At 52.9% G+C, this 12,680-nt stretch overlaps 2 protein-coding genes across 2 annotated transcripts in view; one reads left to right on the top strand and one right to left on the bottom strand.

Annotated features, from left to right (window-relative positions):
• Nucleotides 1-85: 85 nt before the first annotated feature.
• FUT7 (fucosyltransferase 7) lies at nt 86-8,303 on the bottom strand. Its single transcript, XM_007427085.4, has 2 exons — nt 5,682-8,303; nt 86-1,778 (listed from the first exon to the last, which is right to left on the bottom strand). Exon 2 carries the CDS (start codon nt 1,667-1,669, stop codon nt 650-652), a length of 1,020 nt encoding a protein of 339 aa, XP_007427147.1. The 5' UTR covers nt 1,670-1,778; nt 5,682-8,303; the 3' UTR covers nt 86-649.
• Nucleotides 8,304-8,308: 5 nt separating this feature from the next.
• The window catches only part of ABCA2 (ATP binding cassette subfamily A member 2), a 35,455-nt gene continuing 31,083 nt past the window's right edge, over nt 8,309-12,680 (top strand). Inside the window, exon 1 of the mRNA XM_007427073.4 lies at nt 8,309-8,614. Coding sequence (XP_007427135.2) covers nt 8,549-8,614 — 66 coding nt within the window. The 5' untranslated portion in view covers nt 8,309-8,548. The remainder of the gene's footprint in view (nt 8,615-12,680) is intronic.

Raw genomic sequence — 12,680 nt, 5'->3', positions numbered from 1 at the left:
CAGCTGGCCCGCCGCTCAAGGAAGGGCGGGCGCCCCCGAGACCCCCCGCCCGGGCCCCGCAGCCCCTTCGCGGCTTGGGCGCTGGAAGCTGCCCCAGCTCCGGGGTAAGAGGGGCGGGGCGGGCGGGGCGGGGGCGGGGTCAGCCTGCGAGGGGCGCTGAGCTTTCTCGCTTCCTCTCCTGCCAGTCTCACGGGGGTAAACAGGAAAGTGAAGGCCGGGCCCATCTGCCGCCAGATGCTATCTCCGGAGCTTCGCGCCTTTCTCTGCCTCTTGGGATGGCTCGCTCCCCGCCACGCCCCGGGCTCAATTACACATCCCATCATCCCAGGGTGGTGAAATTGGGGCAGAGGGGCAGGATCTGAGCTCTTTCGGCCTTAGCAAAGTTTGAGGAACTTCACTGCGTTGGGGGCACCTGAGCAAAGGAAAGTCGGTCAGTCAGGTTGGAGAACAAAAGTATTGAACCCCAGAGTAAGAAGGGGGGATAATTGGAAAAAGGGAAGGCCTCGTAGGTGAGCATCGAGGCGAACGCGGGGACCTTACCCTGGGAGGCAGGGGTCTTCTAAAGAGCCAGGGGGCACCTCTGGACCAGGAGAAGAGCCGCGGGATGGTCTGCGCTTCACCGGGGTGTTTCTGGCTTCAGCTGCAGAGGCTAGCCATCCCAGAACCACCGCTTCAAGTCCAGGTAGACTTTCTTCTGGGGCAAGTGGGGGTACTGCCGGCAGATGGTACAGAACCGTTCCCGCCAGTCCTCGTGGAGCCTGACCGCGTGGCTCCGCTTCCAGGCAAAGAAGCTTCGGTAGTGGCTTTCGTTCATGGTGGTCAAGAAAGTGGCAAGTTCCTTGGCTGACTTGAAATCGTCCACGTGGATAAAGGAGTCGGCAGGGATGAACTGCTGGTAGTTGGTGCGGGAGGGGCCCAGGACGATGGGCACGGAGCCACCGAGGAAAGCGTTCCTCCAGAGCTTCTCCGTGATGTAGTCCCGGTGGATGGAGTTCTCGAAGGCGAGGTAGAACTTGTATTTGGCGATAGTTGGCAGCAGACAGTCCGGGCAAAGGGGCCTCTTGCTTGCCTCCCCAAACACGTCGATTCTGACGTGCCTGGACAGGTTGCGGTACACGGCTGCTCTCGCTTGGGTGTGATGGTAGTTGCTGACCACCCAGGACACTAAGCCGGTTTTCTCTGGGATGTCCACCACGTCCAGTGAGTGAGGCACCAGCTCCCCGTAGGGGACGAAGAGATCCGCATCCCGCCTGTAGGACAGGACCCAGTTCCATTCATTCCCCACCCAGCCCTCCAGGGCTTTGGTGTGGCTTGGAGACTCCAGGGAGACCCAAACCCACTTTTGCCCAGGGTGGGCCTTTGACGGTGGAAGGCGGTGTCTTCCATACTGGAGTTCCTGGTGGTGGAAGACCACCACGTCTGCTTGGCCGAACAGGCTGCGGTCCGTGGTCACTTGGCAGCCTGTGATGCAGTAGAGCCTGGAGCAGACGTCGCCGGTGAGGTCTGTGACTGCCCCGAAGGGCCAGCTCCAGATCAGGATGGTCAAGGTGGTGTTGTGCCTTGGAGACTCCTTGGGCTTATCAGACAGCCTGAAGAAGAACAGCACATTCCAGAACAGGATGAGGCCAAGGAGAGAAACGCAAGGCCAGATCTTTGCAACGGGGGCCATCGGGTGGAGAAGCGACCAGGAAACGCTGCTGCTGCTTTGTGTAGGAGCCGGGTTTAGGAACTGGGGTTGCTCAGCCCTCTTCCTTCCTCGGTCCCAGTGGCACTCAGAGCTGAAAGAAAGAAAGAAAGAAAGAAAGAGAGAGAGAGAGAGAGAGAGAGAGAGAGAAAGAAAGAAAGAAAGAAAGAAAGAAAGAAAGAAAGAAAGAAAGAAAGAAAGAAAGAAAGAAAGAAAGAAGGGATCGGCGTTACCCAAAGGATTGCCAAAGAGCCCATTTAGCTGGGTACCGTCTGCATAAAAGGACGTACGGAGCAGCCTCCTGGCCCCTCGTTCCGGCAGTGTCCGGCTGTTGGACTGGAGGTACAGGACATACGGAACCCTTCGCCTGACGCAAAAGGAATTGCCGAGACAGGAGCTTTTGGGGTTATTGAAAGTGGAAGAGTGCCCGCTAAGCGACGGATGAGACTGCAGAACCTCTTTCAGCTTTGGCACTGCCCACCACCCTCTGCAGTACCTTAGTGATATTGCACACCAACCTCACTGGGTCATAACGGGGCTTGCAATCTGCCATGCTTTTGGGAAATGCTACAGAAATATGGCGTAATGTATGTCATATTTCGTAAACAATATTTCAGTCTTGCATTTGGCTGCAACCAAGCAGAATCTCCCCCCCCCCCACCAGTATCTCCCAAACCAAAACTCAGGATGAGATATAGGTGGCCTTGGCGTACTGGTGAATAGATGGGGGTGTTGGAAGGATGTGAAAACAGATGATGGGTTCAAGCAGGAAGAACAAGGAAGAGGAGACCCCCAACTCCAGAGGAAGTGCTGGCTCTTGAAATTTGGTTGGATGAATATCCCATTATTTGGGATCACATAAGAAAAGTTAGTGTTTTGTTTAAGTTAAGCGAGATGTTACGGTGGTAATATGTGGAAGTTTTGATCTGAAATGCTTTCGCTCCTCTCACTCAGCAGATTTCGTTCATGAGGGAAGTTGTTCTTGGAAGTTAAACAGAGAGAAAGTAACTATGCCTGAAAGTAATAAATCTTCAGGCTGTCCCTGAGGGTGGGGGCTTTAAACGTTTCTATTCTGGAAGAGGAGGAAGTGAAAGGTATCTGAACAGAACTCTTATTAACGAAACGTGTTACAGATAGTAATATTAATTATGCAGATCATGGCTTTTTTGTTTTGTTTATAAGGCTATTGTTTTCGTTTGCATATGTCTCCATACATATTCTATTTTTGGTCAAAAAAATGTATTTTTGCTCAGCATGCACTTATATCTAAACGCAGTACAGAGAAAGCAAATTGATAACACAGTATAAACAAATATCAAACTTGAACGGTACAATAATCAGTTCAGAACACTCTCTAATCCCCAGACTGCCATAATTTAACTGGCATCAAATCCTGCCACTGAAAAGAGAATCTTTCAGATTCATAAAGATCCTGAAAAAAAGGTGTCTTAAGGACCCTTTAAAATCTTAAAATATCAGACTCCGAGCAGAGTTCTGGGGACCCAATTCTAAAGCATCGGAGCGAGATCCAAAATGCTCTGAAGCGTGAGGTGGTCGTCCTAACACCAGCAACCCTGAGTGCGCCAACCAGTTGGGCGCACAGGAGCATGAACTGCAGTTCAAGGGACGGGGTGTTTCTGCACCAGCCATTGAAACTGGCAGTGCTCTTAACTACCCAGCAAATGCAAGGATTGAGAAAAAGGAGGAGGGAGAGTGAACGGGAAGAGATGGAGGACCATTCTGAACATCAAGGATGCCGAATTGCCACAAGATTTGAAGGACTTGGTGCTTTAAAAATGCTTCCTTGGTCCTGTTTGAATCACCCAGCGCAGCAGGCAGTCGGCACGTGGGCCAGCGCGTGCCTTTAGTGGTTTCCCCAAATGTACCGGGGAGAGAAAGGGATGAGATCCAGGCTTTTGGGATGGTGAAGGAGAGGGGAGCACTCGGGGACACCCAGCCAGGACCCTTTGCAAGTGGGCAAAGACGGACGGACCCAGCCTTTCCCAGTCCAATCACACCGCCACAGCTGGTGCCAATCAAGCACGAGCATTATTGAGAATCGGGTTTTAGTCAGGAGCTTGAAAGCATCGGGATCGGGAGTTCCTGGGTGTTTAGGGAAGTTCAGGACGGTTGCTTGGACTAGCAGGCTTGCAAAATCATCTATCTAGGAGGAACTCTAAATATGTTTTTCCTCTTGCTGCTGATGCCACAGAAAGCAAGCAACCGCATTTGCATATGCCACCTCCTCCTCCTGGCACTCAGTGGTTTTCAGTGCCTAAAAACAATACGTAAAATGCAATAAAAAGCATTTAGTGAACAAAGCTACTTGCTCCTGCTCATAAAAGACACGGCCACGCTCGAGGGATCTTTCTACCCATGTGCCCTTTGAAGCAAAACTGTTTAAACCCTTTTTCCGAAGGGCACATCTGACCCCGAGGGGCACGCTGTTCCAGAGGGAGGGGGCTGCTCCGGAAACATGGCTGTGCACGTTGAAAGGCAGGAGGCCATGACAAGAAAATTATGTCTCTGCGTTCCCGAATCAGGTGCCGACAAGTTCTTCATCCCTCATTAATGTGCCTTGGCCCTCCAGAAGGCTGTGGATTACCAAATACAGATTAAGCAGAACCAGGAAACTGTTGCAGAAATTCGTAAAGAGCTTGGTTAATAAAGGGGAAAACATGAAGCAAGCAGATTACGCAGACCATAGCAGGAACTGGAGAGCTTGAAGAAATCTTCTGAGCAAATTCTAGCAACCGTAGGAGTTGGTACAACTAAGTTGGTCAGAACTGGTATCGATACTGAATGCAGGTTATATCGTGTGGCATGATGTAACCTTGCTTGTCTATTCTCAGTTAATTGCATGAAAATTAGTTTAATGAATATGTACACTGGAAATGTGTGTGTGTGTGCATGCGTGCGTGTATCTATATTTTAATTCTGCCTGTTTCTTTCTCCTTTCGGGAGATGTGCCCAATGAGCACTGTTCTTTTATACATAATAAAAGTCACTTTGTTAATCTTCTCCAGCTTCTCAGTTGGTTCATTTGGGATATTTCGTCAGCATTAGACAACGTCGGTGCTTCGAGTAATTCTGAAAGTGCCCTGAGTTTAAGAAAGCCGAGCTTTCATATCCTTTCAGCAACTAAAATCAGTGTTCTCCTAACTGGCACTTCAGACCAACTACTTCATTAAAAATATTTAATGAAATAAATAAAAAGGAGAAAATGACAGTGTTTCCATAACTGGTGTGCAACAAACACCACCACCTTATTGAAATGCAAATTAGAAACTGCGGTATGAGGTTAGCCTTGAAACAGTGAAAACAAAATTAATTTTAATCTTAATGTAAGATATGAAGGTGGTTGGATTCAGAGGGTTTTACATGCATCTGCACACACACGTTTAAGTTTTGGATTTTTAAAATACTAATAAGGGTGTTGTCTTTTTTTTTTTAAGATGCCCTTCCAAAATTTGAAGAGGAAGATGTTGCTACTTCAGCTGAAAAATCTGGAAAGGTGCTGAATTTAAAATACATGCTTATAGCGTCTGCTTTGGGGGCAGAGGGCAGGAGCAGGTAGAGACGAACCACATACGAGGGGTATTTTCGTCCAGAATGGTTGGTGGGAGGACCAAGGGAGAAAAGTGGAGGAACCACAATGGGAGAATTTAGTTCGGTTCATCTACAAACAAAAACGGCTTTCATTTTGTTTCATTTTAATACTTGATGTTAAACATCGCCTCTTTCTATAAGTCTTCTCTTACCACCTTGGACACAGTTATTTATCTGTAGAAAACTAGGATGAACACGGGGTGTGACTTCGGGGGAGAAACAGCCGGAGCTGCCCCTCGGGAATCTTTCAGTTACTCTTTCTTTAAAAAGCTGCGGCCGCCTCCATCACACCAGTAAACATCTACAGCACTTTTCATTCTGTCCCACCTTCGTCTCGCGTGCCCTGGCCCCCTTGGCAGTCCCCGCCATAAATGCCATGCTGACTTACCGTGCCACCTTGGTCTTGCCTTGGAGAAGAGCTCCTTCTTTCAAAAAGCGGTTCCTCTTCTGAAAAGAGAGCTGGGGCAGAACGCCAGCTGCGGTTTCCCGTGCTGATCAAAAGAAACTTGTCACTGACTGATGCTGTTCTCACCTTGGTCAGACTCAGACAGCTGTATTGCTGGAAGCGTGTCTCTCTCTCTCGTCCCCCAAACCACATCTGGAGCATCCAGGCTGCTTAGACGCCTGAGACCGTTCTGCAGGAAGAGCTTTGGTGGTGTGAATACAGAAACTCCCCCAGAGTTTCCTTTCCAAGAAGAGGGCCATTTGCCTATGAAACTCCGTGACCCCAAATCAGGCGTAAGCAGTCACCCCAGCTTGACGAGGGGCGTGCAGGCAGAAGGGAAGCTGAGCGGTGGTGTTCAGCTCAGTGCCAGCTGCAGGCCTGGCTTTGGCACAAGCCATCTGGGGCACAGAGCAGCCCTCTCTGGTTGCGCCAGCAGCTGAGTTTTGGTTCCACAAAAGTCTTAAGTTTTGCTGACTCCCCCCGCCCCCCGCGCTGGGTTCTTCTGGTTCCTGAAGCCGCTTTGCCCACCCCTCCCTGCTGCTTTCGGATACCAACCCTCCAACACAGAACGAGTTCTGCACAGCAGCGATTAAAATTCGCCAGAGGATGACCTGTGCCATAAACGAGCCTAAATGAGCATCTAGTTTGTCATACTAGAGTGCTCTGTAATTTAATAGATATAGTCTGCCAAATGCTAACCACCCATCTGACGCTCCTACCCCTCCTTTTCGATTCTTTTAGGTCTTGTCTTCTAAGTTTTCTTTTAGGTTCCTTTTAGATGTATGCTTTCTATTTTATATCTTTTAGCTTTTTATTGTTATTATTTTTCTGATGTATTTTCTATGCTTCTTAAATTGACTGTACCCTACCCTCCTGATGCTGGTCTTTGACCGTAATAAAGATTTGATTTGATCTGATCTAGCCGTGCTGGGTGGGGATAATGGAAGCTGTAGTCTGTCACGGCCAGCGGGCTTGAGACACAGGTGTGGTGTCCTGGTTGATCCCAGCAGCCCTGTTCACACAACATCCCCTTGTGCTTTGCACAAGCCCAAAAAAGCCAAATTCAGTGCTGGAAGTGGCTCGGGTTGTGGAACCAATGGAGGACCTTTTTTTTTTCTTCCTGGCACTGAAAAAAACCTTTTTTTTTCTTTTAAACAAAGGTCTGCAACTCTGATGTTTCTCCTCCAAGAGGAGCTCTTGGACCCTGTTTTTAAAAGTGATTCAAAGATCCCCACCTTTGTTTTTAAAGGAGTAACTTCAGTCTGTGTCTGTGTGTGTGTATGTGTGATGGGTAACCCACAACGCGAAGGCACGGGGGAGAGGGGTTCCTGTTTTCCAGAGCATCCCCCTGTTGCACGCACACCACACATCTGACGTGCTGTGAGGATGCAGTGAGAAGAATCGCTGAAGCGGGTCGTGCGCACACAGCCACACGGTCATTCCGGCACCTTTTTCATGCCGCTGGACCAGCTGGCGACGCAGCCTGGAAAATTAAAGGGCCCCCCTGCCCGGAAGCCTGGCGTCTTCTTCAAGGGCTCGGCACCTTTGCTGCCAGGAAGCCGCGAGCCCAGATGAGACCCCTTGACTGTAATCCAAGGGAGGAGGAAGGGGAGGGCCTCCGGGGGCCGTCTTACAGTTCCCAGCAGCTCACCGCATGCTCGGAAGGAATTGTGGGAATTGAAGTCCCAACTCTTCTGCCAGGACTCCGCCTGTGAACCCAGAAAAGAACCCTTTTCCTTCACTTCTCCTCCTCTCCCCTCTCCTGGCCCACGTTGGAGGGAAAATGGGCCAGGAATGGAAACTCCCAGGCCCTTGCCGGGAGATGTTCTTGGTTCTTCTGCAGAGCCCCCTCCCCCAGGAAAAGAAGCTGCAACATCTGGAAACTGGATTCCAGCAGCAGCCCACCGAAAACCTCTGGACACAAGATCGGATGTGTCCCCCGGGGCCTGATATACTGGGGCATCCTGGCCCTGCACATGGAGGCTCCATTACCTACTCATGGCTAATTGGCTTTTAACTGAGCGTTTTAACCGGTGCCTCACCCTGGGTGGGCAGGTACCACCCCTTTCCAGCTTTGAGGAAACTTTCAGAGGGGGAGACCGCCACCCCTTCGCAGGTCCCCTAAGCCCTGGTTTAGCCATCGTTGGTTGAATAAGCCCCGTTCCCCGGGACCACCCCGCGCTGTGCTGAGAACAACCCGCAGCCAGCCTACGCGAGCTTTCTTCCAGACGCTGCTCGGGGACTCCTCCTTCCTGCCCCCGGGCGTCGTTGGGGGGCGGCAGCCGGAGCAGCAAGCGCGCGGAGCCCCGCGCCTTGCCCTGAGGATCCAGCGGGGCCAGAGGCGGCGCTGGAGGCAGGCGCGGGCCGGGCTCCCCACTCGGCTGCCGCGGGTTCTCCGGCCGGCTGCCGCTTTAAGAAACCGGGCTGGGCCGCGCTGAGGGTGGGGGCGGCGCTGGGCTGGCCGGCTTTGCGGTAGCCGCGGCGGCGGAGAGCGGCGCGCCCCTCGCCGGCCGGCTCCGCTTCGGCAACGCCAAGCCGGGCGCCCGTGCGCAGCGCTTCCTCGCGAGTAGGCGCTGTGCAGGCGCTTGGCGAAGGCCCGCTCCCCGCCCCTGCCTTCGGGGTGTGTTTGCGAGAGTGCCCGCCTCCCCCCCCCACCCGTCTGCAGCAGACAGAAAGCGCCGGCCGTCGCTCCGTCGAGCCGCTGCCTCTTTCGGCGAGGAGGGCGAGGGGTCGCCCCGGTGCGCGGCTCTGCGTTCCGCCGCTGCGCCCCCATCTCGCCCTGCAGCTGATGCCAAGGGAGGGGCGACGTGATGGGCTTCCTGCACCAACTTTATCTCCTGCTATGGAAGAACGTGACGCTGAAGCGACGCAGCCCGGTCAGTACCCGGGGGAGGGGGGCGCTCCGGAGGTTAAGATTTGGGGGCAGAAAGCAGACGGGGCGGGGGCTTGGCTTGGGGTTCGAAGAGGCCGAGAGGCACTGAGAACGGCCGTGATTTTTTTGCGCTGATATGGAGGGGGGGCGGCGGCGGCTCGGGGCTCGGCTTAGGAAAGGCTCCTGCCGAAGGGCTGGGATGGGAGTCCGAAGACCCCCCCACCCCAGAGGCCGAGTTGCCTCCAATCTCTGCTCCCACCTCCTGGCCTGGCTGTGAGGGAGGGACGTGCTTGGAAGCCCCCCTTCTGCTAACCGAAAGGGGAGGAGGGCAGCCGCCCCTTCCCCGCTGGAGGGCTGGACCTCGGCCTTTGCTCTGGGGGGGAGGAAATGCAGCGAGGGCTCATCGGGGGCTGGAAAGCCCCCCCCCCGTTGATTATCACATTTGGGGAGTCTGCATAGGAGGCTGAAAGAAGCCTCCAGTGGGGCCTGCCCTCCACCTGCCGGCCAAGGTGCGCCCTCCCTGCCCGTGCCTAGGTCTTCTCTAGAAAGAAAGAGGCGTCCGCAACAGGTCCTGGGTGGGCTGCCTTGCGGGGCATCCTGAGCCTCTGATGCTAGGCTTTCCTCAACTTCCTGTAGCTTTGAGGTATGGGAGGGAAAGCCCCCCCCCTCAGCCAGCAAGGTAGTGGGAGTCATGGGAGTTGTAGTCCATCACGTCCAGGGAGCAGTAAGTGAGGAAGGCGATGAGTGTCTCGCTTCTGTGCCCCCCTCCAGGAAGATGAGAGGCAGGCCAGTGTGAGTGGCTGTTTTCCAGCTCTTAAAGGTGGGGTTTACACACGGGGATGGGTCAGGGTTTCTTTTAACCAGGGTTTGTGGAATGAAACCCCGGTGGTGTCTGGGTTCACACGTAATGCAAAGCCAGAGGCAGCTGGATTCCCGAATTGGGCCAAACCAAAATCAGTTAAACTCTGATGTGTGACTAACCACTGTTTGTCGTCATTTTATCTCTGCTCCCCTATTTAAAAATAAGCGTGGCGTTTCTTCTTCAGTTAGCACCAGCCTTGCGCTGGGAGGTTTGGCTCCGAGGCACCTTGCGCTTCCAGCTGTGTGCGGTGCCATTCAGGGGACCTACGCGCTCACTGGCCCGTGGGACTCATTGCCACAGGGTCTTGCATTTGCATGAATTACGGAGAGAATCGTTCTCTCTGCAGTGGCCGATCGTGCGGCCTTCTAGGAGCGGTATCCTCCTTATTGGGGCCGGGGTCTAGCGGCCATGAGGAGCGGGAATTCCCATCGTGCTTGGTGGGTGAGCGTCACTGACCGCTCTTCCCTGGTATAAGAATGGTCAGATAGACTGCTGCTTGCGCTTGAAGAGAAGGAGAATGGGCATCACCAGGCTGGCATTAAGGAGTGGCGTTTGTATTTTATGTGCTGCCCTTTTCCTGCCCTTTCAAGGGGCAGCGTAATCCATTGTTGCCTTGGGGCACGGCGAGAGCCTGAAAGCCGGCATTCCTCTCGTCTCCCTCCCCAAACTGTACATAATCCATGCCTTGCATCCCTTGGCCTGCGGAAATCGCCATTCGCTTCGCTTTTCTCAGGACCAGGTGGCTTCCCGGTGTCAGAATCCGCAGTCTGGGGGCTACCTATGCGTCGTCCAGCCTAGGGAGCAGGGGACAGGCGGGCATCCTAGGGCTGGAGGCTGTGTCATATTCCCCTCCGCCTTTCCAGGGGCCGGGATGGCTCTTCTGAGCCTCCTGCCTATTACTACATTGTATATACACTATATTATATCAGAGTTCCCTTGAAAGCTTCTGTGTCTCAGCTCCCTCCCTCTCCTGTTTTGGACTCTCTTCTTCCTGCTTCTCAATTCCAGCAGCACAGCTCTGCTGTTTTTCTCTCTCTCGTTCCCTCTGGCTTGGAGTTTACTCTCTGCCAGCTTCCTCCTTCGGCCTCCAACTCCAGCATCTACTTGGCAGTGATTAATCCTCCAAGCCCCAAGGAGGCAGCTAGATTCCCTTCCTGAAAAGGGAACAGAGAAAAAACAGAGGGCTCTGATTCTACTTTGGGATAGTATTTGGATCTGGGACATCAGCGGCTCACTTGTGATCTTCGTTTTAGAGGAGCTGGCACTGGGGCACTTGGATAGCGTTAGGGCGATAGGCTTCCTTCCCTGGCACTGGATTTGCTTTATCTTTGACCTCCCTCTGAAGAATTCAGCAATCTCCCCATGCTTGGAATTGCAATTTCATTTACAGCCACTGTTTCCTCTGCAGAAGAAAGCCTGCACGAGCATTGATTCCCCTCCCCCGCCCTTAATTTATGTCCATTGCAATGAAGGAACCAGGTAGGCTACTTCTAAGCCTTCTGCAGAACGGGCACTGGGCTTTGCTTCGGGGACGTACGTTCTGCAGAAGGCTTTTGCTGCGGGGTGTTGAGGACAGCCGTTGATCTTTTTCCAGCAAAGAGGGCTGGATTTCAGCTTCCTGTGCAGGGAGGTACGCCCTAGCTGGCTTCATCAGGTCTCGAAAAGCTCAGCGCGGTTGCACCTGGCCAGGGCTCGGATAGGAGACCTTCAGAAATCTCGGGCTAAACGTTATGCTGGGAAGACAAAATAATTCCCAGAAGGCAGGACAGAGTTTTGGTCGCTGCAGAGAAAACTGCAAGGATGCGCCCATCTCGACACCCAAGCGCTGAGCTGGACCAGACTCAAGGAGACTTTCCTTCTTTAGCTCTGACCAGATAAAAACCCGGTTCTCTTTCTGGAAAGTTATTCTGTTGTTGTTCCTTTTCTTCTGCAGGCCTTCATATCTCTGTTCCATAGCAAAACAAACAGACAAACCCTGTCAGAACAATGATTTTCCATTAAGAGCAGAGCAAACAAAGCTCTGGATTCGGGAGAAACCTGGTTTGGAGGCAACGCAGCCCCGTTGCGCCGTTTCCTATCAGCCTCAACTTGCCTGCTTCGGGGGACCCACTGCCTGGCCAGTTCCTGATATTTTTTTCAGCCATTTCCTTTCGGAGAGATGGTTGCCCGAGTTGTGCTGCAGGGAGGGGTTATTTTCCACTGCAGGGGGTTGGCTCATTTGCAGGCCAAATAAAATAAATAAAATAAACTCACCGAGCTGACCTGGGTGAGCCTGGTGGGGAGGCAGAAAAACCACCCTCTTGAGTGATTGTAGTAGTTGAGTAGTCTGGCTCTGTGACAGCCTGGATCTCTTCCTCCGCACCTGAGCTCTCCCTGTGGGGCTCCCCCCCAAGTGTCCCCGCTGCCAACTCCTGACACCTTCTCCCTTTAGAAGCATCATTGCTTGGCATGGGAGGTGTCTCAGCCAGCGACCTCTGCAGGGTTGCTGTTCTTCTTGGAAATACTGTTTGAAGATGGTGAATTGCCTGGCTAAACTCTAAAGCGGTGTTTCTCAACCTCGCCAACTTTAAGACGCGTGGACTTCAACTCCCAGAATTCCCCAGCCAGTGAAGTCCACAATTGCTGGCTGGAGAACTCTGGGAGTTGAAGTCCACACGTCTTAAAGTTGCCAAGGTTGGGAAACACTGCCGTGAAGGAAGGAGTTGCATGTTACCCCCTTCCTTGGTCCCACCTGCTAGGAAATCAGGCTACGTGGGTTGAACCACCAGCAGAAGGCTGGCGCAGCTCCAAAGAAGGAGTCTGACGTTACTCTCCTGGTCTGTCCAGACATTGGCGAAATTGAGGGTGCTCACCCCGTCTGCTTTCTGTACAAGTTCCCGCTTGATCCTGGTGAGAGGAGCTGTGGATAGGCACTCATCCAGAACTGCGATGTGCAGCCATCTCACGAGCATGGAGAATGTCGCTAGATTTTATTAACCTCCAGGGTGTTTGAATGACCTTCTTGCTTCGGATCCAAGTGAGGGAAGAAAGTCTGCCCTGAAGGGTTTCAGTGTTGTATCTCTGTATGAGGAGGCGCTCCTCTGTTGCTTCCCTCCAAGGGTCACTCGGGGCATTGTATTCACCCCTTTGGGGAGCTTGCCTTGTCTGGTCTGGTGGCTAGAACAGCCTCGCCCCACTTGGTGCGCATCAGCCCCAGATGGGCATTTTT

The sequence above is a fragment of the Python bivittatus genome, unplaced genomic scaffold (genome assembly GCF_059951505.1).
Source record: "Python bivittatus isolate LINGU-HERP-01145 unplaced genomic scaffold, Pbiv_v1 ctg000160_np1212, whole genome shotgun sequence".
Lineage (NCBI taxonomy): Eukaryota > Metazoa > Chordata > Lepidosauria > Squamata > Pythonidae > Python > Python bivittatus.
This window is presented reverse-complemented; position numbering and strand designations above follow the sequence as displayed.